At 42.4% G+C, this 27,189-nt stretch overlaps 4 protein-coding genes across 4 annotated transcripts; all 4 read left to right on the forward strand.

Moving 5' to 3' along the window:
* The first annotated feature begins 499 nt into the window (after window positions 1-499).
* Window positions 500-2,529, forward strand: tmsb2 (thymosin beta 2). Its single transcript, XM_070962629.1, has 3 exons — window positions 500-639; window positions 1,727-1,831; window positions 2,073-2,529. The coding sequence occupies exons 2-3, from the start codon at window positions 1,732-1,734 to the stop codon at window positions 2,108-2,110; spliced, it is 138 nt and encodes a 45-aa protein (XP_070818730.1). The 5' UTR covers window positions 500-639; window positions 1,727-1,731; the 3' UTR covers window positions 2,111-2,529.
* Window positions 2,530-3,919: 1,390 nt separating this feature from the next.
* Window positions 3,920-7,937, forward strand: LOC139331234 (protein Wnt-8a-like). The gene is made up of 6 exons (XM_070962627.1): window positions 3,920-5,715; window positions 5,828-5,861; window positions 6,020-6,158; window positions 6,496-6,621; window positions 6,758-6,900; window positions 7,033-7,937. The coding sequence occupies exons 1-6, from the start codon at window positions 5,645-5,647 to the stop codon at window positions 7,597-7,599; spliced, it is 1,080 nt and encodes a 359-aa protein (XP_070818728.1). The 5' UTR covers window positions 3,920-5,644; the 3' UTR covers window positions 7,600-7,937.
* A 275-nt stretch (window positions 7,938-8,212) lies between these two features.
* On the forward strand, window positions 8,213-10,039 carry LOC139331236 (protein Wnt-8a-like). Its single transcript, XM_070962630.1, has 6 exons — window positions 8,213-8,280; window positions 8,368-8,401; window positions 8,494-8,623; window positions 9,031-9,156; window positions 9,249-9,391; window positions 9,482-10,039. Exons 1-6 carry the CDS (start codon window positions 8,213-8,215, stop codon window positions 10,037-10,039), a joined length of 1,059 nt encoding a protein of 352 aa, XP_070818731.1.
* A 9,528-nt stretch (window positions 10,040-19,567) lies between these two features.
* Window positions 19,568-21,310, forward strand: foxi3b (forkhead box I3b). The gene is made up of 2 exons (XM_070962846.1): window positions 19,568-20,364; window positions 20,492-21,310. Exons 1-2 carry the CDS (start codon window positions 19,764-19,766, stop codon window positions 21,067-21,069), a joined length of 1,179 nt encoding a protein of 392 aa, XP_070818947.1. The 5' UTR covers window positions 19,568-19,763; the 3' UTR covers window positions 21,070-21,310.
* Window positions 21,311-27,189: the final 5,879 nt, after the last annotated feature.

Consider the following 27,189-nt stretch of genomic DNA (forward strand, 5'->3'; position numbering starts at 1 on the left):
TTTGTCTATTTGTACAAAATGCTCTCTAAGGATGTGAAAACCAACTTAGGGTATAACTGCTGTGGTATGTGGCACTGGTCCATGTCATATACTTGTCCCTCTAAAAATATAGATTACATCCAAACTAAGTGAGTGACAATATAAAAATAAACGGAGCGCAATCTTTAAATACTCCTAACTTTGACACATTCCCTGCATGTAATGAAAATTAGAGGTAAAGAAGTGGAAGCAGTACATGTGAACTCTCTGACTTTCTCGACAAAACACTGTATAATGCAATCTATGCAGCATACAGTATATTGCTTAAATTATTTATTATAATCAATCTCAGATGATCTTAACAGCACAGCTGTTTCCTATCAGTTGCTGGTCCTCTCTCATCTTTTCCCTCGAGAACATTAACATTGACGACAGCGAGGAGGGCTGACCAAGCTCTCAGTCACTCTCTCTCCACTGTCTCTTTGCCTCTCTCTCTCTCCCCCTCCCTCCCTCTTATACCCACACCCTGGATGCAGGCAGGGGTGCACAGACCGGCAGATTCACTCAGCTTCCGCATCGCTCTCCCTTCTCTCTCTGTGTTTCTATCCCTCCCTACTCTCGCCGCTGGTGGATTTTAGCCCACTGCTGTGTGGAACACCGGTAAGAACGAACCATCTCTCCTTCACTGTGTTCCTTATGTCTCTGCGCTGGTGTGTCTCTTTCTGGTTGTGTTTTACTAGAGTCAAACAAAGGATTGGGGTGTGGCTGGATGAGGAGATGCTGAATGTTGATGGCAGCTGTGAAATGATGCGAAAGAGGGATGTTGAGGATGACGATGGTGGTGATGATAAGGGAACAATAGAGCAAATGTTTGATTAGATTTACTGACAAATTGAAAGAGATGCTGCTGTTAATATCTAGTCTTGGCAGGGATAGATGTAGACACCATTTGTAGCTGAAGGTAATCAAGGAACGATTGCCTCATTTCAAGAAACTAGAATATTTAATATTCTGACCATGTGCGAAGCATGTCTGTTTCTATTTCAAACCGTTTCTATTAGGCCCCATTCAAATTCAGACCAGTGAGTAATTTTACAGTAGCTTGGGTTGCAAATGACTGGCTGCAGGCTGGTAGCTTGTCAAATTTCCACAGCAGTCCCTGACAGAGCAGTGGTTCAAACAGGCATGACTGGGCCAGACTGTGCAAGACACATTAGTCATACCTGAGGCTAGGTGAGGAATATGACTGCAGTGGAGCCTGTGGAGCCTAGATCCACGAGGCTGCAGGGGTGGATGCAGAGAGAGAGAAAAGAGAGAGAGAGCGAGGATGTGGAGGGAGAGAACAAAGACCTCAGCCTCAGAGAGGGAAAAGAAGAGACAAAGGAAAGAACAGACAGCTGGGTAAAAATAGGCACATGCTAGCTACATAGGCATGTTGGAGAGGAGCATATCAAGACAGAGCATGTGTGGGAGGCAGCCACCACTCACAGGCATGCATGTGGACGTGTCTGAGCAGCACATGTCAAAGCCACTCCCTTTATGTGCAGTCCGTTATTTCAACTGTCAGACAAAGCCATTCATTTTTTTGACAGCTTTCGCGAGGACTCATCAAACGATCATACGATAGAATCTATCTTATACCATACATGTGAAAGATCTATTATGTTATGCTGCATTATCAATATAATGGCTGACAGGAAAGGTCAAACCTGTGGGCTCAGGTGTTTTTTTTCCTCATCTTTCACAGCCAAAATGTCTGACAAGCCTGACATGACTGAGATTGCCCGTTTCGACAAGACAAAGCTGAAGAAGACAGAGACAAAAGAAAAAAACCCTCTGCCCACCAAAGAGAGTAAGTGTCCCTCGTGTCGTGACAGCACTGAAGTCTTGATGCCCCCTGCAACAATTTTCCTGTCAGTAGCTACTCATCACTTCCAGTGCTGCTGAAAGACTACATGCTCAGCAAGCAGAGCAGTGGAAAAAAAAAACAAATTGCTGCTACATCAGCACAACATTGATATACAGCATACGTGTCAAATATCCACTAAACACAAGCCTGCTGACCTAAACCATCTTCTTCTTTTCTTTCCCAGCCATTGAGCAGGAGAGGAAAGGCGATGCCACACCTTGACTTCTGAGCACATGAAGAAAAGAAGCTGAGATGCCACAGCAAAAAGCACTTTCTTTTGATTATCACAGTATTTCAATCTCCTACTTTGTCTTCAGATAAGGGTGCTCTTGAGCTCCCTGAGGTGCCATAAGGGTATATGGCATCCTCACATGGGGGCTCTCTTACCACTCGGGTGGAAAAACTTAAGCCTGGGTGCCTGTCTTGCACTGTTAGCCTATTGCTAATATGTCTCCTATATTGCCAAACTGGGGAGTGGTGTAGTAATGTAGCACAGAGGGATAGGCAGGCACCCAGGCTAGGGGGAGGTGGGGGGTTGTCTAAAGACATGGGAGCAATCGGAGTCTAATCATGTGGGATGTTTTCTTATTAAACTTTTTACTTTTCTTTATGAAATAAATATGAAGACGTGGAACCAGTCAGACCTGTGGACACTGCTGTCTCCTTTATGTCTATGCGCGCTAAATTCAGAATCTAATACATAAACTCATGAGGCATGGACTGATCTTGCACAGCCATGGAACCAATACACATTAAAGGTACATACACCGACAGTAATTATGCTAGTTACCGGAAAACTAAACAAATGAACAACAAAACTGTGACATAATGTGACATAATTGAATCAATTGTTCAAACTCAACTCTTTAATGAGAGAAGTTGTTGCATCCTCTCTTTTTAATTGGCTCAATAATGCGTCAAGCTTGCTTGGCTTGTCTGCTTTTTACTAAGCATTAGAGCTAAAATAGTTGATTAATGGACAGATAATGTGCTGCTCTGTTAATTCTGACAATCCTTTAAATGATTACATCATATTTAAGTAATAAATAAATAAATATGAAAATACAAAAAGTTTCAATGATTCACATTTCTCAGATGTGAGTATTTGCAATTTTCTTTCATTCTTCTTAGGCTTTTGACTTTCGGTGTGACAAGAAGAGCAATTTCAAGATCTCACCTGTGGCTGTGGGAAATTTTGATAGCTATTTTTCCACTGTCCTCTGACATTTTATCAACCAAACGCATAATTGAAATAAATAATTGGTAGATTAATGGATGATGAACCTCATCATTAGTTACAGTATTAGTATTAGACACATCACTCTACAAAGCAAGATTCAAAGACAGTGCTGTGGATTTCTCTTTTGTTGCTGAAGCTAACTGGGGCTAGTGGCTGGAGGAATGTGATTGGAGGAGAAGGATTAGGGGGCGGGCACTGTCATGACAAGCGACAAAATATTAAAAGCAATACTGCAAAAATAGCTATGAAATAAAAACAGATGTATGACAGGGGGGCATTTTGACAGAAAAACATGATCATTAAATACAATTAAGAATAACTTTTATGGCAGAATGCTGAAATAATGACTGGAGGTTTAATTTATCAAGCTATTTTTCAGATTTTTATACTTACGTTTTCTGCATTGTTTCTAACTCCTTTAAGGCCTATTATGTGTTTATTACAGGCCATTGTAATTCTATAACAGCAGTCTACCACAATGGTCCTTCACAGCCCAGCATCTCCCCTGACTGAAGTCTCTGGCTGGCGTCACCAGTCCTGCCACCCCTCATCGGCCTGTCAAGCCCGTCACCTCCTGAGCCTTTACTGCTCCATTTCTCTCACCTCACATTGTCCTAAATCAACAGCCAGCGCTGCCTGCGCCACATAATGTGTCTGAAATGTCTGTAAGAAGTTTAATTAATGCGCATTTTCACCTCGTGTTATTCTAAGCACAGTGCAATTAAGGCCTTGACCCTGCCGTTTCCTCCCCTGCATGCTGTGAGGCTGAGCTGGAATACACATAATCCCCCCCCCCCCCCCCCCAAAAAAAAAAAAATAATAATAATAAGCAGCACTTAATTTATCATTATTTATTTACGTTGAGTCACAACAAACTTCTGATTAATTAATAAATAAATAGACAACCCACGTGATTTGTCCTCAGAGTTTCGGTGTTTATGAGCCATCTCGCACCCACGCTGCTACACGCCCATTCAGATAGACCGCCATTGTCTACAGGTTATTAACTCATTAAATTCCTAAAATGAGCCTCCCGTTAAGGACAAATTATGTGGTCTCTCGGATTGATTTCTAATAGCTCTGTATTATCCCTCTTCCAGGTGTTGAGGGGCTCTAGGTTTCAGTCATATTGCAGAATGAAAGTGGGCGATATCTAATTAGTCGGGATTATCCTCACCTTCACCTCCGCGGTGCTGAGCGGAGGACCTCGCCCAGCCGTCCGCCTATTGTGCGCCGCGCTGAGTGAATTGCTGTTTTAAGGGATCTTGAGTGGCTTAAAGGGGATTGACAAATGTAAGCGATTTAATTTCAACAAAAATCTGTAATGTTAATCACTAACTTGGTAACTTCTCTGGTATCAAATCACAGCATAAGCATGTGAAGACAGAAACTGGCGTGATGACTGTTGATCGCAGTGATCATGGAGGCTAAATCAAGGAGGATGATCAGCGGAGCTTAATGTGACGCAACCACGTGCGAGCTCATTACAGACTTCTATGATGAATGATCAATATGAATTTCATCATTTGGCAAAAAGTCTACAGATGGAAAACCAATCTAAGGAATAAGATGAGTGCCTGCGCAATATCCACCCTCACAATTTCATGGTTAAAACATTAAAGCTCATATTTGTTTAAACTCTTGTAAATTCCAGACTGTTTTCGCACCAAGTTGTTTCCCAGGGAAACATCTACTCTCCTATTATCACGACGATGCCAATGTCGACCATGTGTGAGGCATTATTTACATGACTGTACACAGCAGCCCCTGAAAGACTTTATGGCTTTGTTGTCACTGTCTTTCCCACTGGGACACTGGTGCCATTTCCCAAATGTTTCCAACTACGCATGAAGCCTCACGACGGTGCTCAGTACTGTAAGTCCTTAATGTGGGACTTTAATTTAAGAATTAGAAACTCTATTTAATGTCTTTTGCTGAAACCAAATTGTCCCCTTGAATCCCCCAAAACAATAAATAATATTCTCATATCAGTATAATCTTACTATATATGTGTCCAGTCCTGCAATTTTTGCGCATAATAATGATCGCTTATTTATCTCCTGGAATCATTTTAATATTCTCAACCTTACTTACATCTTAACAAATATGAAATGAAATTATTATTATAGTTTTATTTAACACATTTTTGTCACACACACACTCTAATGTTCATGCATACATTCGCTGGATATGCTTCAATTGGGAAAAGTGTATAGGTATTACAGCCTGGGAACGACAGGTGAATGAATGAGGGGGCTGTTAAACTGTCTGCGTCGTGTCTTTGAAGTGCACTTATGCACCGATGGCTCCTATTTGTCTACAGGACTCGGCAATCAATGTCGTCGTTGACGCATTTTCACAGCGAACCGCTACCTGCAGGACAAATCTGTCAAAGGGGCAAGACCATATAAATATCATCAGCGTGAGGTCTGGCTACTACTTCAGTTGCCTTCCTCTCTCTTGGCACTCACATCTGGGATAAGAACCAACGGGCCTCGATTTGGAATACAGCTTCTATGGGACCTTTGAATCTGCTTTCAGTCATGGTTGCGGCCATGTACTGTCGTGTCCAGTTTGCATCAGCTTGGTATGCCGCTAACTTTTAGAGGAATTCATTGAAAAATACTGCAGTGCCATGTGTGTTTGCTGGTGGTATAGTGACTTTGATTTAACGTTGCTGCCTTGTTTTCTTTCTCCAGGACTGTGAATAATTTCCTCATGACTGGACCCAAGGTAAATATATTTTGCCCTTATCTATCTGGGCTCGTATTATGTGTGAAACCTTATCTAGGGGATCAAAATCAAATATATTAGCTGTTTTTGCAAAGATGTGCCTTATTCTGTTGTCTGTTTGCAATAACGACTAACACTGTTCATGTGTCCCTCCCAAGGCTTTCCTGACCTATGCCGGCAGTGTGCAAATGGGCGCACAGAGTGGAATACATGAATGTAAACACCAGTTTGCGTGGGAGAGGTGGAACTGCCCAGAGAACACGCTCCAATTATCCACACACAACGGCCTTCGAAGTGGTAAGAACTTTGCATCCATATTTTTGGATCATACGCATGACATGCAGTGGGTGGTGTGGTGGTGAGTTCAAGTCCGCCTAACTTTAGTGAAGCGCTGTTGCGCAAAGTAAACGGAGATGGAAAGCGCTCTGACCTCCGTGGAAAGGGAATACAAACAAACATGAACTGGAAGCACGTTGATAGAACACATAGAGTGTCCAAAGTTAACCTTTAATCTTAGGTCATGGTTTTACGCACGCTTTACGCACAGTATTTGAGCTGAAATTGCACATTTATTGTGCCAAACTGGATTACAAGGTGTAACACGATGGTTTGCTTTCTTTGTCACTTTTTGTAGCCACGAGGGAGACGTCTTTTGTCCATGCCATCAGCGCGGCCGGAGTGATGTACACGCTCACCAAGAACTGCAGTATGGGAGACTTTGACAACTGCGGCTGCGACGACTCCAGAATTGGACAGACAGGTGAGGATAGTCTATGTGTGGTCTGTGTAGGATCAGTCCAAGTGAAAAATCTCAAAGTGATCGTTTATCCTTCGATCTGAATAACTATATATATATTTTTTTTTTTATTAATTTTTTTTTTTTTTTCAATCCGAAGGTGGCAGAGGATGGATCTGGGGAGGCTGTAGTGACAATGTGGCGTTTGGAGAGAAGATCTCCAAACAGTTTGTGGACGCGCTGGAAGGTGGCCATGATTCTCGCGCAGCAGTCAACCTGCATAACAACGAGGCAGGCAGACTGGTGAGATATTACTTTATTATCAGTCACTCATGTCTTGTCAGTGGCATTTGCGCATGTGTTCAAAAGTAAGAAGAAGAGAGCCGTGCATTTTGATGATTACATTTCCAACTAACATTCTCACTCTGTCGGCAGGCAATCAAAGCAACCATGAGGAGAGCCTGTAAGTGTCACGGGGTGTCTGGGAGTTGCAGTATCCAAACCTGCTGGATGCAGCTGGCCGACTTCCGAGAGGTCGGCAGCTACCTGAAGATCAAGTACGAACAAGCAAAGAAACTGGAGATGGACAAGAAGCCTGCGAGGGCTGGGAACAGCGCAGACAACAGAGGAGCCATCGCGCACACTTTTCGGAGCATCGCTCGGACGGAGCTGATTTACCTGGAGGATTCCCCGGATTACTGCGTCAAGAACCAGAGCCTGGAATTTCAGGGCACAGCGGGACGAGAGTGTCTGAAGGGTGACAAGAACATGTCCCTGTGGGAAAGAAAGAGCTGCCGCAGGCTGTGCTATGAATGCGGCCTCAGAGTGGTGGAGAAGCGCATTGAGGTTGTCAGCAGCTGCAACTGCAAATTTCACTGGTGCTGCACAGTGAAGTGTGACAAATGCACACAGGTCGTTACCAAATATTACTGTGCGCGTAAAGAAGGAGGGAGAAAGCCACAGAATAAAACGAAGCGGAGGCACCGTGCGCGCCGGCACTGAGCCAGAATCCTCAGTCATCACCTTTCATTAAATGAATCATGATCGACATCAATTAGGATTATTATGTATTACAGGACACTAGTTTCATTCCGAACTATTACATCACCTGAAGCCTTTTAATGCACTTTATCTTACTGATTTGATTCTTTCCACAAATCAAATTGTTTTTAAGGGCCAAGCTCTCCAGGCGGGTTCACTCGTTTATGTTTAGGAGAACACTGGTCTTATTTGTTGAGTTTGTCTTCTGTGAAGTCTAAAAAATGTCTAATAATTAGTTAATTTTAATTAAAATATGTGTATTTTTACTTGAAACTGTTACCAAATAAATATTTTTCTACAAAATGCACGACTCAATCTGATTTGTCAGTGGCTACATTATGTTATTTGTATATTGGTGCCCTGGTGTCAGAGAGCCTAAGGGAAGAAAATAAACTGTCGCCTAATGCCACCCTTTGAAGTGTGCATATAGGCGTTTCCTGAATCCCTCAACCAATCAGCTTTCCCGGACGGCAGGGACAAAGAACAAGAGATCCATTTGTTCCTCATCCAAATAAAAGAGAAAGTTGCAGCACTGGGGCAGAATAACTAGACCTCTATAGGACTAACGGTGTAGATGAAAATGTTACATTCATTATTTTGGCTCTTGCTTCTTTTTTACAAAATGTGTCCAGGACATGCTTGGTAAGATTTAAAGTTTACCTGTACCTCTTTACTCTGTGACTACACTTAAGACATATTGACCTCATTCTTGATCCTCTATCTCCTCAGGGTGGCCAGTAACTTTCTCATGACGGGACCCAAGGTAAACAGAAATACTTGACTGCTGAGATAACCCTTACAAATTTCGCTTCCAAATGTGAAATTGGCCAAATTATGACAGTGCCTCTCCTGCAGGCCTATCTCACCTATGCAAGAAGTGTGCAGGTGGGCGCACAGAGTGGAGCAGTGGAGTGTAAACACCAGTTTGCGTGGGACAGATGGAACTGTCCTGACAGCGCAACTCAGCTCAAAGGACTAAGACGCGGTACGTTAAGACTGACAAATACAAATCTTTCACTGAGTTCAGGTCCATACATGCTGAAGGAAAAATACATCTAGGCGCAAAATGTGTAAAGGATATAATATTGCCACATACAGTAACACATCATACTCCGAAATGGACGAAAAAAAATCTGTATATGGGTCCACACATAAATATGAATGACAGTCCATCAGTTGCATATTTAAGTTTTATGTATTGTATTTTTATGTTACCAAATCAGGCCAATACAGAATCCCATTTGAACCCTGTAATTTAGGGCAAAGTTGCAGCTTTAACACACACCACACACATATATTAATATTCACTGATCACTTTGATTTTTAATGTTAGAAATGCCTTTGCCCTGCATGAGATATTAAACGCGATTGCACATTTCCTCTCACTGACAGCCACCAGAGAGACTGCTTTCGTCCACGCAATCAGTGCAGCGGGGGTCATGTACACTCTGACCAGGAACTGCAGTCTGGGAGACCTGGACAACTGCGGCTGCGATGTCTCCAAGAACGGAAAAATTGGTGAGGTCCCCTTCAAATCTGAAGGCATTTAGAGTTACGATATTTCCTGTCTTAAGATCGTGGTCTGATTTTTAGTCATATCTTGTGTGCAGGCGGTCGTGGCTGGTTGTGGGGGGGCTGTAGTGACAATGTGGATTTCGGAGAGAGGATTTCCAAACAGTACGTGGATGCGCAGGAGACGGGCCAGGACTCCAGGGCCGCGGTCAACCTGCACAACAACGCGGCTGGACGGCTGGTAAGTTATGTCCACACCACGAGCATGTGTATACCATATCACATAGTGTTCAGTCGTTGGCAGTGATGAACTTTGCCTGGTTTCCAACAGGCTGTGAGGACAACAATGAAGCGCATCTGTAGATGTCATGGCATGTCTGAGAGCTGCAGTGTCCAAACCTGCTGGACACAGCTGTCAGACTTCAGAGAAATCGGCAACTATTTGAAGATCAAGCACAGTCAAGCTCAGAAACTGGACGTCGACAAAAAGCGCATGCGGGCTGGCAACAGCGCAGACAACCGCGGAGCCATAGTGAGCGCGTTCAGCAGCATCGCCCAGACGGAGCTCATCTACATGGAGGACTCCCCGGACTACTGCAGGAAGAACGCCAGCTTCGGGCTGTACGGCACCGAGGGCCGGGAGTGTGTGCAGCACGGAGAGGGTCTAACCCAGTGGGAGAAGCGCAGCTGCCGCAGGCTGTGTCATGAATGCGGCTTGAGGGTGGAGGAGAGACGCACCGAGGTCGTGAGCAGCTGCAACTGCAAGTTCCACTGGTGCTGCACGGTGAACTGCGATGACTGCTCGCAGGTTATTGTCAAACATGTGTGCGCCAGGAGGGAAGGAGCCGATGGGCACGGCTTTAGACGGAGATACCGTGGACCTAAATGACAAAAAAAAAAAAAAGAGAGAGAGAGAGATTTTCTATGGATGTTAGCTGTCTGTTAAAGAGTTTAAATCTGTCTGCACTTTTCATTCCTTAACACGTCTTTTCACGTCTGTTATAAATACTTGTGTGCCTATTTATGATTATTGTTTTGTTTGATTTCGAATTAAAAATAAAGACTTCTTCGATGTGATTATTTCACTTCATAAATCAGTTCCATGGGGTTTTTTAAGAGGGCGCACAAACGTCTGTTCGAATAAGAATGGACTGAATCCACTTCACAGAGGATTACATGGATAACATGGGCCAGTTCACACCACACTGAGGTGTTGATCCACAGTTGATCCACTTTGATGCCAACGTGTATTGATTTCATTCAAAGAGCAGTGAGGCTTTGAAAGACAAATTAGGGAAGTTCTTCCACCACTAGAAGTTAGGTATTCGGCCCGTTAATCGCAGCCGATCCGAGTCTTTGTCACATCCCACAGGCAATGCAAATGTATCACATTACATCAAAGCGCGTGAGGGGGGCCGCGCTGACAGACTGTACTATTGTTACTGTTTCTCAGCAAAGTGGGCCACATTTGAGTCCAGATATTAGACCATAAACCCAGTGAGGATTTCAAGAGACGAGTCTCACATTCCTCCTTGGATGCAAGTTAATTTCTAATCTTATAATTTGCAAGTAATTAGGTCTAAGGGGAGCTCTGTCTCCGCCCACTGGCCTATCTGTGTCTTAAGAGCCATTCATTTGCCTCCCCTTTTCCTCTACCCCCTGTATCTCCTAAAATCTTCCTCTCAGCTGGACGGTCATAAATCTGCCACCATCTCAGCTAAATGAGTGATGGCATGGATATTACCTTCATAAGGGGGTGCATGCCTGAGGGAGAGGGGGTGGGAGTCTAACAGAAAGGGGGCTGGTAACAAGGCTGTGTCATTATCTTTACATACCAGTTAGAAGCCGTAAATAACACGATTAGGGGAGAAATTACAGCATGGATTATCATCAACTGGTGTCGCACTAGATCAAAGAAATCTGATAACATTATTGCCAATGGAGTCCACTTTTTAATTTCAGCACACACTGCATGTTAGTCAAAATTGGACATATTAGGTCATAGGTGCTGATAATAGACAAACACCCAAACTGCATTAGAAACATTCTGATAAACAATGCACACCTCCCTATAAATGAATAGCATATGAATCAATGTCTTTCTTTTTTTTTTTTTAGGAGAAATGGGTTTCTGGCACTGCTTTAGAACAAAAGACAGAAAAGCTGAGAAACACACACAGTAACACTACTCTTCCAGACCAAAACACTCCCTCCCATCCTTCCCATTTGTCTGCTTGCTTCTGGGGACGTCCTGTATTTCCCATGATGTCCTGCTGTGTGCTAATGAAGGTTTCACCCCACTGGAAGCCCTCCTCGATCCGCCCCTTATCTCTGCCCTCCCCTGAGTGCATTATTGGTTCCATATTGGTCCCATATGATGCTGTTGCTTGGTTGCACTCTACAAGTGACATCTCCACATCTGTTTGTTCATTCACGTCTGCTGATGACCCCTCTCTTCCTTAAAAAGTGTCATTTCTAAAGAGAGGATCCGCTTTTAATCCTGCAGCAGTGTTTTAGGCCTCCTCTGCAGCAGCCGTATGATGATGTCTTTCCTGGGGAGTATGTTTCCCAGTGAGGACAGGGGAGGAGAACAGGGGGTTATCTCCCACAAGGACCCCCCGGGAGGACTCATGTATTCACCCAGACATGCCTGGAGGTCTAGGGGGATCTGAGTGTGATTGATCATCTCTTCTCTCTGCTGCCCTCCTCTCTCACCTGGGTGTGAGATACCAAGAGGCCTGACACAGGACAGGCTACAGCTGGGATGCAAGATCTGACACAACCTCCAACAATGTCAAGTCATGAATGAAAATCAAAAGCATGCATGAGACGACACAAATAAATATCTCTCAGCAGCAGCATTGTGCATGTAAACGAAAAAATTTACAAGTGTATATCCACATTCGGCATGTGCAATCAATTTAGATTAAAGCATATTCAAAATTGTTTACAAAATCTGCATCTCTCATTAAGATCCTGCTCAGTCAAAAATCAGACACATAAGTTAACTCAACTAAAACGATGGCTACCCTATGAGGCTACATGTCTGCGGTGGCATATGTTGTGAGACAGGAAATCAACAGCTTCTATGTTTAGAGACAGATATAGTCAGCAGTGCATGCATGCACTAATAATATATGTGTCATGCCCTTAACAACAACTGAAACTGTCTGCGTCTAAGTCTTTTACACAAGAAGACACACCACAAGTATGCTTTTTTTAAAGGAGAGAGAGAGCGAGAGAGAGAGCAACAGTTTTGTGAGTGCACTGCAAAACAAACAGGTCCTGCCATCATTAAACCCTTACTTTTCCAGTAGAGGTGATACTGACAAGACACAAGCATGAGTTTAAACAATATTCCCTCTAAAGTGGAGATGTTGGGATGGACTCCCCAAAGTCTAGCTGACTACATGAGGAGGGTGAGTAACAACGGGGAAGCTTGACTTCTGACTTATGTTACAGCCAAGTGCAATTCTTTTTTTCTGCTAAGTTCATTTAAAACCTGATATGTGACATGTTAAAACTGTTTATTGAGCAATATAATAGTTTAGTATTTAGTTTAGTTTACTTTAGCTTTAGTAATCCAATCAACAGTGCAATGTATACCCAGTTAGAACATATTTATTGCATTTTCAGTACTTGTCTCGTCTCGTGTTACACTTGGCAAGAATTTCATGTAGTATATTTCCTATCACTATGACTCAACTACTAACTCCAACATACATTAAAAGTGTTGTTAAAGAGTGTGACATCTTTTCAGATTAAGTTGTCAGGCTGCGGCAAAGTAGTGATGAAGGGCAGCATAACTGGAGCACAGTTCATGGTGAGTATGTCTAAACCTCTGGACTTTACACTTATTTACTATTCTGAAATATTATCAGCAATTGATTTTCTACTTAACATTAATATTTAAATCTACATCATCCAGCAAATGACTGAGTCTGACCTTCAAGTGTTCCCCAGCCTTTACATCCCGTGAGTCTGACCAACAGTGTATCTCTTTGACACCAGTTTACTAACCAAAATATTGATAAACAATCCATCAGTCAATGTCTATTATGGCATTCAAGTTCATTGTGGCCATGTATGCACGATAAGCCACAAGAGCGTGTATCTTATTCTCTGACATCATATAATCTGCTTTAGGCTGTAGCAGCTAGAGGTAGATTGGGCCACAATTACAAGCAGCCATGCAGAGTTGTGCTGCAATACTGAATATATTAGTAATAATTTTCTCATGTTTTGGTCTTGTATCTCTATAGAATGATTACTAAGATACAAAGTGATATCAACAAGGGGGAGCAGAAGAGGGCCTTTGGTCATAAGTAAGAAAGCAGATTTTATTTTCAACTTCTATTGAATGTGTAACTGTAACTGAACAATGCATAACTTTCAGATTGATATTTTTTTGTGCAGATCAAAGGCACAACAGTATCCAAAACAAGGTAAAGAACAGTTGGGTTTAAGTTTGCCACTAATATCATGAGGGCAACTCTCCTCAGGCCTGATACGGTTCTTTTATTTTCCTGCAGTATTTGTGCCAGAGGAAGATGTTTGGAACTCAGATGAGTTTGTAAGTAAAAAGCTACAAATTACTTTGTTAGAAATCTGACCACTTTGAAACAGGCTTCAGGGTCAATGTAAATTAGAAAATTGACAACGTGATATCGTATGCATGTAGCACATAACAGAAAAAATAGTTCACTCACTGCTTATGTCCCATGTCTGGGCTGTGGTCAGGACAATGATAGCGACTACGAGGGTCCAGACGAAGAGGAGGGGGAGGACAGCTACATCACTGCTCTGACTAAGCCACAAACAGATGAGAAACAAGACAGTGATGAGACCACTGAAGATGACAACAAGATGCATTACTCTACAGATATAAAGAAGCCACCTAGACCCCTGAGAGGAGCTAAACTTCATGACAGTCACCACAGAGGTAAAAGAAGGCAGCCCTGACAACAGTGCTGTACAGAAAGAAATGCATTATGCGAAAAAATAGCAGTGTATCTGCTATTTTTTTATTTTATATTCATTGAAAGCAGAATCGGTGCACATGTGTAAATTTTAAAAAATGTGTGTACATGTGTAGATCCTGTTCCACGCCCTGCAGAAAGGACCTCAAAAGCTCCACATCCACACCCACCGAGAATGAACCAAGGCCCTCCTACAGCATTCAAAGCCCCAGGTGACTGTATATTTAATGACTTCACAGCCATCTGATTTATTAGTGATGATGCTGATGAGCTAAATCCTGTGTTAAATGTGTCTTCCCATTCCTAACAACAGCCGGCGGACCCAATCTGTGTAGTGACAGCGGCAAAAAGCCTGGACACCCTGGCACATCCCAGAAAGACTTAACAAAATTAAGTATGTGCTGTGTATTATGTAGTATTTGTGGTGGTTATTATAGTTGAACAGGAAAGTGTTGCAATTCTGCCACAATATTACACATTTCTATTTGACACTATCCATCATGTCCACAAGAGGGCAGCACCGTCAAGCCTCCTGGCTCATCCACCAGCAAGATCCCTCCCCCAAGAACCCCAAAACCTGCAGATTTGTCCAGCAGGTAGGCAAACCTGAAACATTTCTGATTCTAGCCAGCCCTTCACTCTGGGTAATGCAATTATTTAAGTTTTTTTCAATGAACATCATTTCATCTCTCCCCTACCAGAGGAAGTACCTTCCTTCCAGCTCCTCCAGCACCAACACATCCTGCTACAGTGAACTATCCAATGCCAGGACCAAAAGGGGTGAGAATCAAAAGTGGAAACACAATAAAGTCAAGACTCTCATATGCACTGTGAGCACATGATATTATGGAGGAGCATTTCTGTGCAATTACACACCTTTAAGCATTTTCATAAAGAAAACACTAGATGGCGATGTTGTTAAAAGAAGGCAACACACATTTCGGTCATTGCAGAATAGAAATGAGGAGATAGAGTTGTTTATTTAGTCCTTACTATTACATTGTTCTTATGGTGCATCCAGGGTTTGGATCCTAGCTGGTATGGAGGAAATGTGAGCAGACACCAAGCTGAAGCTGCTCTCAGAGAGGTGAACGAGGTCAGGCGGTACTTTTCAGTCTTCAACATCTTCTTTCTGCAGCAGACACACACACAAATATACACAAACATGAAGCAGAAATTTCACAGGATGCTACTTGCAATGTTCAACTGTCTGAGTCTCTGCATGTGTGGTTTTGTCCACATCTGTGTCTTTAGGATGGGGCATTTGTGGTGAGGGACAGCTCAAAAGGCTTGGTTGAACACCCCTACACCCTGATGCTGCTGAAACAAGGCAAGGTGTACAACATCAAGATCCGTAACCACGGAAACTCCTTCACCCTTGGCACTGGTCTCAAAAATACCAAGGTAAACTGAAAATGATGATACAGTTATCCACAATGTTCAAATGAGAGGAAAAAGTCAGTGTGTTGACTCAAAGTAAGCAGAAACATTCACATCTTGCGGCACGCCTCGGGGAGTGTTTGATGCTGACTTGTGCTGCGCTGCGTCATTAGGTCCCTGTCATCTTTTTTGTGTGCTGCTGTGCTGTAGCATTTCCCTGGGGTGAAGGAGATGATTACCCATCATACACAAACACCGCTGCTGCTCATTGATGCCACGGACCAGAACTCTGAAGCGCAGAGCCAGTGTTGCCTGCTGCATCCTGCTGGACTCTGACCAACACCGATACCAGGCTTAATGTGGGTGTTTGCTCTGTGTCTCTGCATGCTAACTTTGTGACAAATGTCACAAATTTGACAAAGATCATGGCTATGTAATTCAGGTTTTTGATAGCTTGTATTTTTAGCAAACAGAATGAGAGAAATAGAGTGATTTTTACATGGCTAAAAGTTTGTATTATTAAACTACGTTTTCGAGACACATGGCATTACCTCTGTTCTTCACGCCTCAGTTTCAGGTCATGCTGCGGGGCTGTTGTTGCTTCAGTGCTTTCAGAAATGCCAACTTGTCAGCGTGGCCAACACAAACGATCAGATCACACTGCCTCAGCTGGGTTTGCACTGAAGACAGAAAACAAATTCCTTGTTTCACAGCTGCCTCAGGTCAACACAGTTGTAAGATGTCCAAAAGTCACATCTCAGAATACATGAGGTTCCACACCAAGGATGATAGTACTTGACAGGAAATGACCTGAATGATGAATTTTAACTTGTACATCCTGTTACTATACACAGAAGTGGCATTCATTATGTAACTGGCACAAAGACACATTATTTTGTTGTTGTAGGTTGATGGACACTATTGTTTGACAATGTAATGCACAAAGAAAGCAGAGGAGATACTCACAGCTGAAAAAATAAAAACAATTTGGGGACAAGATAGCACAGAAAAACTAAACGAGTAGGAGTATTAAATCTGTGGGAGAATAATTTCCTTCTTTAACAGTTTGTCAGATGAGAAATTGGCAACAGCTCTCTATTATCAGTTTGACTGATGTACTTTGAAGCATATCATTTATCATTTCTTGTTAGTAAAAAATGGTAAAAAAAGGTTAATTTCTTATACACATCCAAACTCAATACACCAGAAAACTAAAGGGACATGGCATCAAGTGTCACAGTCTCACAAACGATTCTACTCGTGTTTATTACAAAACTCTGATATTGGTTTCAAGGCTTTGAGCAATTAAAGTAAGGCGATAGTTACAATATAGTAAGACAACAAAGCAAGCACATTCGACCGCTTCTTTACCCACAACTGTCCCCTCTGGCAAAAAAGAAGTGGCAACACCATGTCTCACGTCAAATGGCTGATGGAAAACCATGTGCGGGAAATCCTTCAGTTACTCCTGTCTACCCATCAGCAGAGTGAGATCTGACAGGCATCATGTAGCATCACGTACCGTAACTCTGCACTACTGACATCTACAATAAGGCTACGTTGCACAGCAGTTGGTGTCCAATAATCTCGTTTCAGATCTAGTATAACAGTTACATCATGTGCTTTGCATATTTGCAAATCCAGCATCAAGGTTGTCTTACTGGCAAAATTGATGCCTGCTGACATTTTGGAGGTGTAAAGGGAGTGGATGGAGATAAACAGTCAGATTGTACATACATGCCAGTTGATCCATGCAGTAAGACAAGGAGTCCAGCCCTTTCAGTATGCTTTCCAGGTCAATGCAGGCAGTGGAGGTAGCTTGTTCTGTGTTCTTCTCTGTGTTTTCCATCTGGAAATGTATTACATAAGAACAAAACAAGCTACATTAACTATAACTATAACAAAGACTCTAACAAACATGAAACTCAATTCTGAATGCTGATGTGGCATGTCAACTAAAAGTTAATTAAATGACATTAGGACAATAAAATAAAATTAGGTGCAAGACACACAAATCTGTCAAAAAAAAACCCACAACACATTTTCATTTTCATTTTTTTATTACCAAATTTAACAGGCTAAACACTTTAGTAGCCACTAAACTAACAACTTGCAGGCCATCAACGAACAGCTATCATTGACCTGTACATTACTGAATGAAACACCCTGTTTTAATATGAAGACATGCAGAAAAGCAACTCCAAATACCTGTTTCCCCACATTAGAAACAGTGCTGCAGCAATTGCGGTATGAACTTGAACACAATGACAGTTTCGTTTAATACTGCTTTAACAAACTCTTCCCTTTAGTCTCAGTGCAGTGGCCTTAAACTCTGATAATTAGGTTACATTATATCTGAGTCAGTGTTGTGGCAGTAGGATCAGGACATTTGTTCCTCTCTGGCTCCTGCTCTGGGTCTCCAAAGATAGCAGCGCTGCATCTTTGATAGGCTTCCTCCAGTTCCCGCACAGAGGTCTCCAGCTCGGGACTGGTCCGCAGTGCCACCATGTCATAAGCCATCCAAGTCAGCTGTACTACAGGTGGACACAACACCAGAATGAATTAAGACCTAGTTATCAGACAGGAGGAGATACTGTAAAATGAATGTAAGCCTGTCGAACAACGTGCTCACGTTACAATACAATAAAATGAAGTTAGCGACATACCGGAGATATTTTCAACGTTTTCTATCATTCTCTCCAAATCCTTGTTGAGCTCGAGCACGTCGTCGTTGCTGGTCGGCGGAAGCTCGGGAAGCAAAGACGAATCGGCCATCTAACAAATACAAACCGGCATATGGCTCTTACGAGCTGTTACTCACTAATCACTCCAGGCAGCAAAGATAAAGGTTAGCTAGTTAGCTTACGACGCTAGCGACGGCTAACGTTGGCATGGTGATCCTGGAAAGTTAGCATGGCAGCTCCTTGTGAAATTAAAATTCTGAATGATTGACATTTGTCAAGAGAAACAGTGGTATCTGATAACACAAGCGGCAATTTTAAACAGCAGTTTATGGATTTGAGTGGTATTATCTTAATAAAAAATAAGCAAAACTTACGGGAGACAGCTTGTGTTCAGCAGTTAGTTTGAAATAAGTTCTCGCGCGAATCGATGAAAAAAAAAAACTACGCAATGTGCAGTGTCAAACTAGAAGAGATGATGCTACCTCCGATGACTTTCAAGATAAATGTCACACATTACTCTCAAAACTCATTGAATAATAACCTGCTACTGTCCTTCCTGCAAGCAAGAAACTCAAACATTATTAGCAAAACTGATAATAATAAATGACAATTTGAGGTGTACTCAAATACAGTTGGATAATATCAAAAAGCTGTATATTCCAAATTTAACCCCATAAGCCACTGTCTACTGTAATGCTGTTAATGGCCTATTGTTCCAACTACTGCTGAAAGTACTTTCACTACTTCTAAGATATTTGTACTGCATTAAAGAAGACGTTTGGCTACAGTACTGTTTTGTTTACTATAATTATAACTCTTTACTTATAACTTTGGCTTGTCAGTGTGGCCCATGCTTTACAGAAAATTTTAATGTAATGATACGTCAATGTACCATTAGATATTAGGTTACATATATCCCAAGTAATCAATCAAGAAAACATTAGCCAGGGTGTTCACAAAATTGTCTCTGCTGTTACTGTAGGAGAAAGTTGTTCATCTTCAGAACAATAAGCTGCCTGTGCCAAAAGAAAAAACTTAAAACAAAATGTATAATCTAAATAGGCCAACAAATATGAGTTCAGTCTGTTAAATTTTGTGTCATAATCAAAAAAATGGCAGATGACTGCACTCAATTAATGTTGGAATAGCAGCTTGAGTGGAAAATTATTTAATTGAGGGGGAACAAAAAAAAACCCTGGAGGGACTGAACTAGCTGACAGCAGGAGAAAAAAGAAAAAAAAACAGAAAGCAGGAACAGACGACTCACCTGAGAAAACAACCAATCAAACAAGACAGGGGGCGTTTCCGGGGAAACAGATAAAGCAGGTGTGACAGATGACATCTTGACATAAAGCAAGGGCAAACCGACAAGAACGGGGTGGAAAGAGTAGCAGACGACTTGGAAGCCATCATTTGGATCAGCTCACATTCAAATACCTGCAAAGATCTGAGCAAGAGAAGGACTTTCACGAGTGGACAAATTGCTGCAGGAAGATTTTGGCAAAGAAAGGACAAAAAAAAGCACAAGAGGTTAAGAAGAGACTCTGGGAGGTGAGAAGAAATTAGAAGAATGTCCTCATTTGAGGCCCAGGGCCAGTCTCCCCCTCGGTGTGGCCCACAGTTCCCCAGCCTTGGCCAGGAGCCCCCTGAGCTCAGCATGTACAGTGACTGCTACTACCCTCCGCCCTCACTGCCGAGTCCTCAGCGCACCACACCGACGTCCTATGACCTGAGCGACTACACCACCTCCTCCCCGAACCCTTACCTCTGGTTCAACGGCTCTGGTATCAACACACCGCCGTACCTGGCTACTACTGGCCCACCTGGCAACCCCGGCCCTCCCTTTGTCCCTCAGCACTACGGCATGCAGAGGCCTTATATGGGTCCTGCTGGAACTGCGGGTCCAGGAGGGGAGCTGAGCTGGTTCTCTCTCCCCTCACAAGAAGACTTGATGAAACTGGTGAGGCCACCTTACTCCTACTCTGCTCTCATTGCCATGGCTATCCACGGAGCACCAGACAGGAGGCTGACCTTGAGTCAGATTTACCAGTACGTCGCTGACAACTTCCCCTTCTACAACAAGAGTAAAGCAGGCTGGCAGAATTCCATCAGACACAACCTGTCACTCAACGACTGCTTCAAAAAAGTACCAAGAGACGAAGATGATCCAGGTAATATTTTAAAGTCAAAGTGTCTATTTTCTGTCTGTTTTTTTTTTGTTTGTTTGTTTGTTTTTTTGTAGTTTTTGGCTCTCAAACCAAGAAAGACTGAAATGATTAATTCACTTTTATGTCACAGGTAAGGGCAACTACTGGACACTTGATCCAAACTGTGAAAAGATGTTTGACAACGGGAACTTTCGCCGCAAAAGGAAGAGGAAGTCCGATTCCCCCTCCGGTGGTGATGGCAGTTCAGGGTCCCTAGAGTCTGGTGACAGCGAGAGAGGCAGCCCCAAACACTCTGGCAACCCTGCCCTTAACATATCTCCCACAGCGGACAGGATCCCCTCCCCTTCATCATCAGGTCCCGCACCATGTCTGAGCAGCTTCTTATCCGAGATGTCTGGAGTGACCGCTGGAGCAGCCAATGAGGTGGGAGGCGATGGGTTAAGCAGGCCACTGCAGATCAACCTTCCTTTAGATGGTCCTCATAGACCCACGCAACATGGAAGCTTTAGTAGCTACTCCCCCAACTCAGGTGGCTCAGAGTGGGTACCACAAGTGCCAGGTCCCCCTGTGCTCTCCTCTTCACCCACCCACTCTTCCATAGGCTACACAAGCCCCATCCTCAGCCAGTACAGTGGGTCCAGTGGGCATTTCTACCCTACCCTGGGCTCGACAGGAATCATCTACCATCGTGAGGGCACAGAGGTTTAATAAGACAATAAAGGGGGAGTTTGGCTGGAAAAGACTCTTGACAGGAATTATTTCCTGTCTGGTCACTTTTGTTATAGAGATGTTCTGTTTTTAGAGATAGCACACACACACACACACACACACACACACAAACGAGCAAAGTATGTTTGCGCTGACTGAGACAGTCGAGATCACTATAGCGTGTGACAGCAGAGTAAAAAGGCTTTGATTCCCACAGGAACAGCTGAGTCAGCCGTAATGGACGACAAGTGTCACTCCCTGAAACCGCAGTCAGCCTCGCTATCAGATCCTCAGTCAGCTTTTATTCGACCTAAAGCTCGTCTCTATCTGATCTGACTCATTATTAACAGATCCTAGATCTGATCTGCTGACACCAGGCCATTCCACACCACGCTATGTGTGATTCTTTGATGGTATCACCCGTACAACGCTCAGACAGCACATTTAGAGGTGTAGTTAAGTTACACCATTATCTACTGTGTGTGCAGACACTGCTCTGAAAGTATCAACACAAGGTGAAAGGTAGACTTTCTGTCATGTTTCTATAGTACTAATGCTCAACAATCAAATGAACTTACAGTCTTGTACAAGAAGTGGAAATTGTACTTTGTAAATGTGTCGAAGTGTTATGTTATACGTATATGTTATACATTTCTATTGTTGGTTTGTTGGTTATTGTACAAATTGGATTCCTGCTATGTATGTTGTGTTTTTGATATGAATAAAAGGTTTCAGAGTTCTACATTTGCATTTTTCGGTTTCTTTTTATGAATAATAAACATTGTTGGTGATAGATTAATTATTAATACATTGGCAGCGTGAGTTCTCACAAACATCTCACCCCCTCCAAAAAAAGAAAAAGAGAAAGCAAGATAGTGAGCACTTACTGACAGAAAACAGTCCCGTCAGAAAAACGATGACCAGTAGTGTCGAACCTGCATGTCAGTGTAACCTGATCCTGATCTCTGTGTGATGGATAGTTAACTGCTTCTCCTAAACGGTGAAAATCCACATTCCCATGCTGTCTCTCCTCGCTACACTAAACACAGAATTCCCTCTCTGTCACACCATTTTTTACACAGATACTGCTGACTGGATGCAAGCAGCTTTATTATGGGAGAGGGACCAACTGTAAAAGCCATAAAGATGTTAAAGCGTGCATTAACTGCTAGATAAAGCAAGGCAGTGAGCAAACTCTATTTAGAAAGCGCCTTTCAAAACCAGTTACAAGGTGCTGTACAATGTAAACACAGTCACTTAACGCAGTTCACAACATGTCGGTTCATAATTATCCTTCTCAGAATACAAGGATAAATTTCACCATAAGCAACAGACATTCAACAGGTGTGTGTTAAGTCAAAGAAAAACACTTTATTGCTAACTGCACAGAGAAAAACAGGTTTGCAATGTTCAAAGATGTTCATAGTTTGCTTTCTTCTTTGAATGCCATTCATAAAAAGGTACTTTAAAGGGATAAATAGATACAGTCTTATGCAGTATAGATAAGATAGTATGTCTGGTAAAGCAGATGTTAAACAGTAAACTGGAAAATAAATCAGATGCATTGCAGTAACAAGAATCTGATCAGTATATTCAGATGAAACTGTCTTGATACAGTAGCTATATTCCACACAGTTAAGTAATATCATAGATTGTAGCATAGACAGCATAGAGAGTAGTAGATTATAGCATGTTGGAAGACATCCATGGTGAGTCCATGATTTCCCCGCTAAACTGGGAATTTGGGCTATAGTAAATTATTAATGAAAGTAATTGGTAATTAGTAACAGCCATGGTCTATAGTAAATAATTTAATAGCCAAATTTGTTAATAGAATTTTATCCTTCTATTTGGTTTTATTATGTTGTCCTGGACATATGCTGTTTAAATGAATATAAACTCTTTGATCGGTATCACCCTGAGGCCTTTATTTACCCTGAAACACAGGCAGCATGACAGTCATTTACACTAAACACAGAAAGAAAGAAAGAAAGAAAGAAAGAAAGAAAGAAAGAAAGAAAGAAAGAAAGAAAGAAAGAAAGAGCACACACTTCAAGCTCAGATCAAGTGGAATTTAACATCCTGGCACAATTGACTCAGTGTATTAGTGGTTGGAGGTTAGGGGGTCGACCTGTCAAGATTTGCATAACTGATTTCAAAACAAGTGATGAGGTTGCATTTGGATGGCTCATAAAGTCCTGCTTTATTAGCTGTGTCAGACTTTCAAGCGTTTCTGATTTAACTGTGCGAAATATCCTGCCTCACACTGTACCATAAACCTCAGACCTCATGCTTAAATCATGGCTGTGCCAAATCCGTAAACAAATACGTTGTCTTTTCCTGCAGATATTACAGCGGAGTGGATCAGGAGCTATTGAAAAGAAAGGTCAGAGAGAAAGAAGAGGGAGATAAGCAGAGATGAGGGGAGACAAAAGACAAAAGTACAGCAAATATCAGGAGTTTCACTGTCCTAACACGCCGCACTTCCATCCCAAATTGTCTTGGCACTTTGAATCGTTTGTGCAGCCAATTGGTTTGTTTTTTTCTCCGTATCTTTTTCAGACATGGAGCTGGCAGCTGAAAGACGTGTCATCGAGGACGAGGGTGGCCCTTTGCCTCGTCGATCCAGCGTGAGCTCTTTTTGAGGGCATCTGCCAACAGAAACATTATAGGGCTTTTGTCTCTGAGACTTTATTAACAGCAGACATCACCTTCTGCTGTCTTATTCAGGCAGTTTCAAATTGATGCAAATTTCAAGCTGTTAATCACACGAGTGGTTGGAGATGACAAGGTCAGAGGGAGAATGTGGTGTTTTCACATAAGAAACGGTAAAACCCGAGGGATTTACCTTACCTTAAGTCAGTGTGCTTTTATTGAACCTCAAAACACAATGCACATTGGATATTTGGGAACTTCCCTCGACTGTTTCTTGTATTTTGTGCGATATTCTTCAACTCCATATCACACGCTTGTCTATGACATCCACCTATTGTACTTTTTTTCCCTCCTGGCTTTTCCTCTCATCAGTGGTTATATTTTCCCAGCAGAGAATTACACGTTTGTTTGTTTGTTTTCTGTTGTCTTAACCTTTTAGTGCATGTGATATATTGCAGCCCAAGATGTTATGCATTGTATTTTGTAAGACACTAGCTTGTCAATGATTCAGGGATGCCCCACACAGCATCTGTCAATCTTACTGTCGCTACAGACCTTGCTTGCCTTAGGCAGTAAAATTATTGCTCAACAGAGCTGTACGATTAAAATCTATAAATCCTCATCTCCACCTGCCGCCTGGCTCGTGGCAGCCTTCCCCACACCTGTCGAACTAACGGAATGCACCCCCCCACACACTCATGTTGTTGATGTGCGTGTGTGTGCGTGTGCAGTGCAGGGCATACCTGGTGCGGTGTTTATAATATAAACTCAGACAGAGAACGATTATACCTGAGCTGCTATGCATGACAGATTTGTGTTTGTAAGAACTGTCCTGATTATGGCGTCGTAAAAAACACTTCACAGCTAACTTTGTCGTGGATGAAGGCTTTGGAAAGTCTGAGTGCTGGTAAATCTGTTTTACTCCTTCTGAAGTGAGGAAATGCATGACTTCACTTTCGGTAACTGCTGCCTGAACAGAAAGTTAACTGTCCTGGTACCAAATCAACCCAAAACACACACACACACACACACACACACACACACACACACACACACCTTCTGTATTGCCTAAAACAGTCAAAGCCTATCAAGGCTGTTTAGTAAACGGTAGCAGAGAACGTCAAGCCTGGAGACATGTCGTCATGCCCACTGCTCCAGCTCTGCATTACCAGCTTGCTGTTATGGGTAAACATCCACACACACTCCAGACACACGCATACAGGTGATGAAAGGAGTGAAAAACCTTGCCCTTAGTCTGGAAGTTATTAACCTTTTTCTTTTTTGTCCTTTTTAGAGGTCAACGGAAAACACTAGAATTTATCCAATTTCTTCGATCACAGCTTGTAACTGCTGCTGTTGGCAGACGCTGGACACATGAAATGCTCGTACTTTGAAAATTCTCACGTTTTCGACATGACAGTTGTGCTATTGAGTGCTGAAATCCTAAAAACACTGCTTAACAATACAACTCATGACAATGCCTCAATACTCAGACCACTGTCAAGTCGCCATCACTAATGTCCAGTGATTTTAGCCAGTTGAAAAAGTCCCAGTTTGCCAAAATCCCGTCCAAGTTCTCCTCGACAAAACTGTAAAAATGCAGCGGCTCCGTCTTTGTTAAATAGTGCATCCCAGCGTGTCAGACTCCAGAGGAGAAGGCAGTGAGCGATCTCTCCTTCCATGGCTTATATACACGATTTGGGGAAAAGTGAAGTTTAAAGACAAACACAGAGTGCAGTGAGAGTGTGTGTATATATGAATCATTGCTATTTCACCCTAAAATATTTTCCATGTCAACATGCAGTAAACATGGCGATATGAACAGGGCTTTGCAGTGAGGGAGGGAGAAGAAGGAACAAGGGGGGACTTAAGTGTCTTATTGGACTTTTGTTGAACTGCATGGAGGATCTGAAAATCTGTCCCTTTTCCCATTTTCACATTCATTACTGAGATATTTGTGACAGTTTACCTGACAGGATGGGTTGATAGGGGACATGTCGTACTGGACACTGTCAGGGATGTTATTCAGCCTCAGTGAAATGTTACTGAGAGTTATTTAGAAGTCAGAATAAACTCCACATGTTCAGTCCTCTTCAGCCACGCTGGCTAGTCTTTGGTCAACCATTTTGCTCCAAACTGAAATATCTCAATAACTTGGCTTTATTGCCCTGGAATTTGGTCCAGACATTCATGATCCCCAAAGGATGAATCCTCATGAATTTGGAGATCACCTGATTTTTCCTCCAGTGGCACAATGAAGGTTGGCATTTGGGGGTTTGAGTGAAAAATCTCTGCAGCTATTGGATGGATCGGCAAGACGTTTTTGCAGCCCTCAGGACAATTTGGGCTTTAAATTACTATGTAAATTATGAGCAGATGCAAATTGTCTTTTTAACAGTGACTCAAATTGTAGAAAATTAAATAAGTGGTGGAATGTCACATCAAGGTCGTTCCTGTAGAGGGAAAACAGTTACACTGTTAAAATGTTGGAAATGGTAAAGACAGAGGGTGTTCCTTCTCATTATTTCAGTACTTCAGTTGTTGCCTCTGGTGATACAGTGAGGCTCCCCAGCACGCAGCTACCTTTATAAAGGTGAAGAGAAAATATAACACAGGCTGTTATTATTGTTCTCATGAAGCCTTATCTCATATCATACCCCTGAGATGCTGAAACAATGAATAAAATGACTTTATGACTACAAAGCCCAACTGACCAGGTCCATCACATGCCAGCTGAATCACATAGACTTTAATGAGGCTGTATCTCAGCATGCAGGGCGAGTCCAGCATCTGTTTAGTAAATGCAGTCCTCGCTAAAAGAGGCTCACATTTATTTCCATTAACCAGCTCTGAAACTGGACCAAACAGCCTGAGATCCAGACTGCGTCCATTTAGAAGATTAATTGCTCAACATAAAAACAAACCAAAAAAGGGGGAAAAAATGCCAAACAGGAACGGCTCAGTTTCCAGTCTGCAAATGAGGCCATTAACCTGCAGACACTGACTCTCCTCCAGCCATTTTGCCTCAGGCAGGAGCTGCTGAATGACCAGAAGGAAAGTTGTTGTTGTTTTTCAGAAATGTCACATGGCAACGCTGCATTATGGTAATGTGAAGCAGTGATGTCGCGCTGTAATCCAAACCTTACTGTTTTCAATTTTCTGAGTCAAGACTGCGGTTTGTTTTATTTGCTTGTTTTTGTTTTTGGGTTAATGATGGTGATTGTGGTTTCCATAAAACTGTCTGAGTGACAGCTCTCGGCTTCCTCCTCCTCTATTTGAACAAGCATTCAGACACTCAATTATTTGATAATATTGTGCCTTTTGTCATGTATTTTAGTCAATGCATGGTTATCTAGTGATTTACAAAACCTTTGACAGACTTATTCAAGTTTAATTAATGTTTTTACTTTACTTTTAGGCTTTATATTTTGTCATTGATAACTAACCTGGCTATAAATGCTGTGC

This window comes from Chaetodon trifascialis, chromosome 5 (genome assembly GCF_039877785.1).
Source record: "Chaetodon trifascialis isolate fChaTrf1 chromosome 5, fChaTrf1.hap1, whole genome shotgun sequence".
NCBI classification, from domain to species: Eukaryota; Metazoa; Chordata; class Actinopteri; order Chaetodontiformes; family Chaetodontidae; genus Chaetodon; species Chaetodon trifascialis.

Coding starts and splice junctions, on each gene's coding strand:
- LOC139331236 (XM_070962630.1), top strand. CDS start 8,213: ATGAAAATGTTACATTCATTATTTTGGCTCTTGCTTCTTTTTTACAAA. Junction 8,624..9,030: donor GCTCAAAGGACTAAGACGCG/GTACGTTAAGAC, acceptor TCTCACTGACAG/CCACCAGAGAGACTGCTTTC. Junction 9,157..9,248: donor CTCCAAGAACGGAAAAATTG/GTGAGGTCCCCT, acceptor TCTTGTGTGCAG/GCGGTCGTGGCTGGTTGTGG.
- foxi3b (XM_070962846.1), top strand. CDS start 19,764: ATGTCCTCATTTGAGGCCCAGGGCCAGTCTCCCCCTCGGTGTGGCCCA. Junction 20,365..20,491: donor AAGAGACGAAGATGATCCAG/GTAATATTTTAA, acceptor TTTATGTCACAG/GTAAGGGCAACTACTGGACA.
- tmsb2 (XM_070962629.1), top strand. CDS start 1,732: ATGTCTGACAAGCCTGACATGACTGAGATTGCCCGTTTCGACAAGACA. Junction 1,832..2,072: donor CCCTCTGCCCACCAAAGAGA/GTAAGTGTCCCT, acceptor TTTCTTTCCCAG/CCATTGAGCAGGAGAGGAAA.
- LOC139331234 (XM_070962627.1), top strand. CDS start 5,645: ATGGGACCTTTGAATCTGCTTTCAGTCATGGTTGCGGCCATGTACTGT. Junction 5,716..5,827: donor GTCCAGTTTGCATCAGCTTG/GTATGCCGCTAA, acceptor TTCTTTCTCCAG/GACTGTGAATAATTTCCTCA. Junction 6,901..7,032: donor ACAACGAGGCAGGCAGACTG/GTGAGATATTAC, acceptor CTCTGTCGGCAG/GCAATCAAAGCAACCATGAG.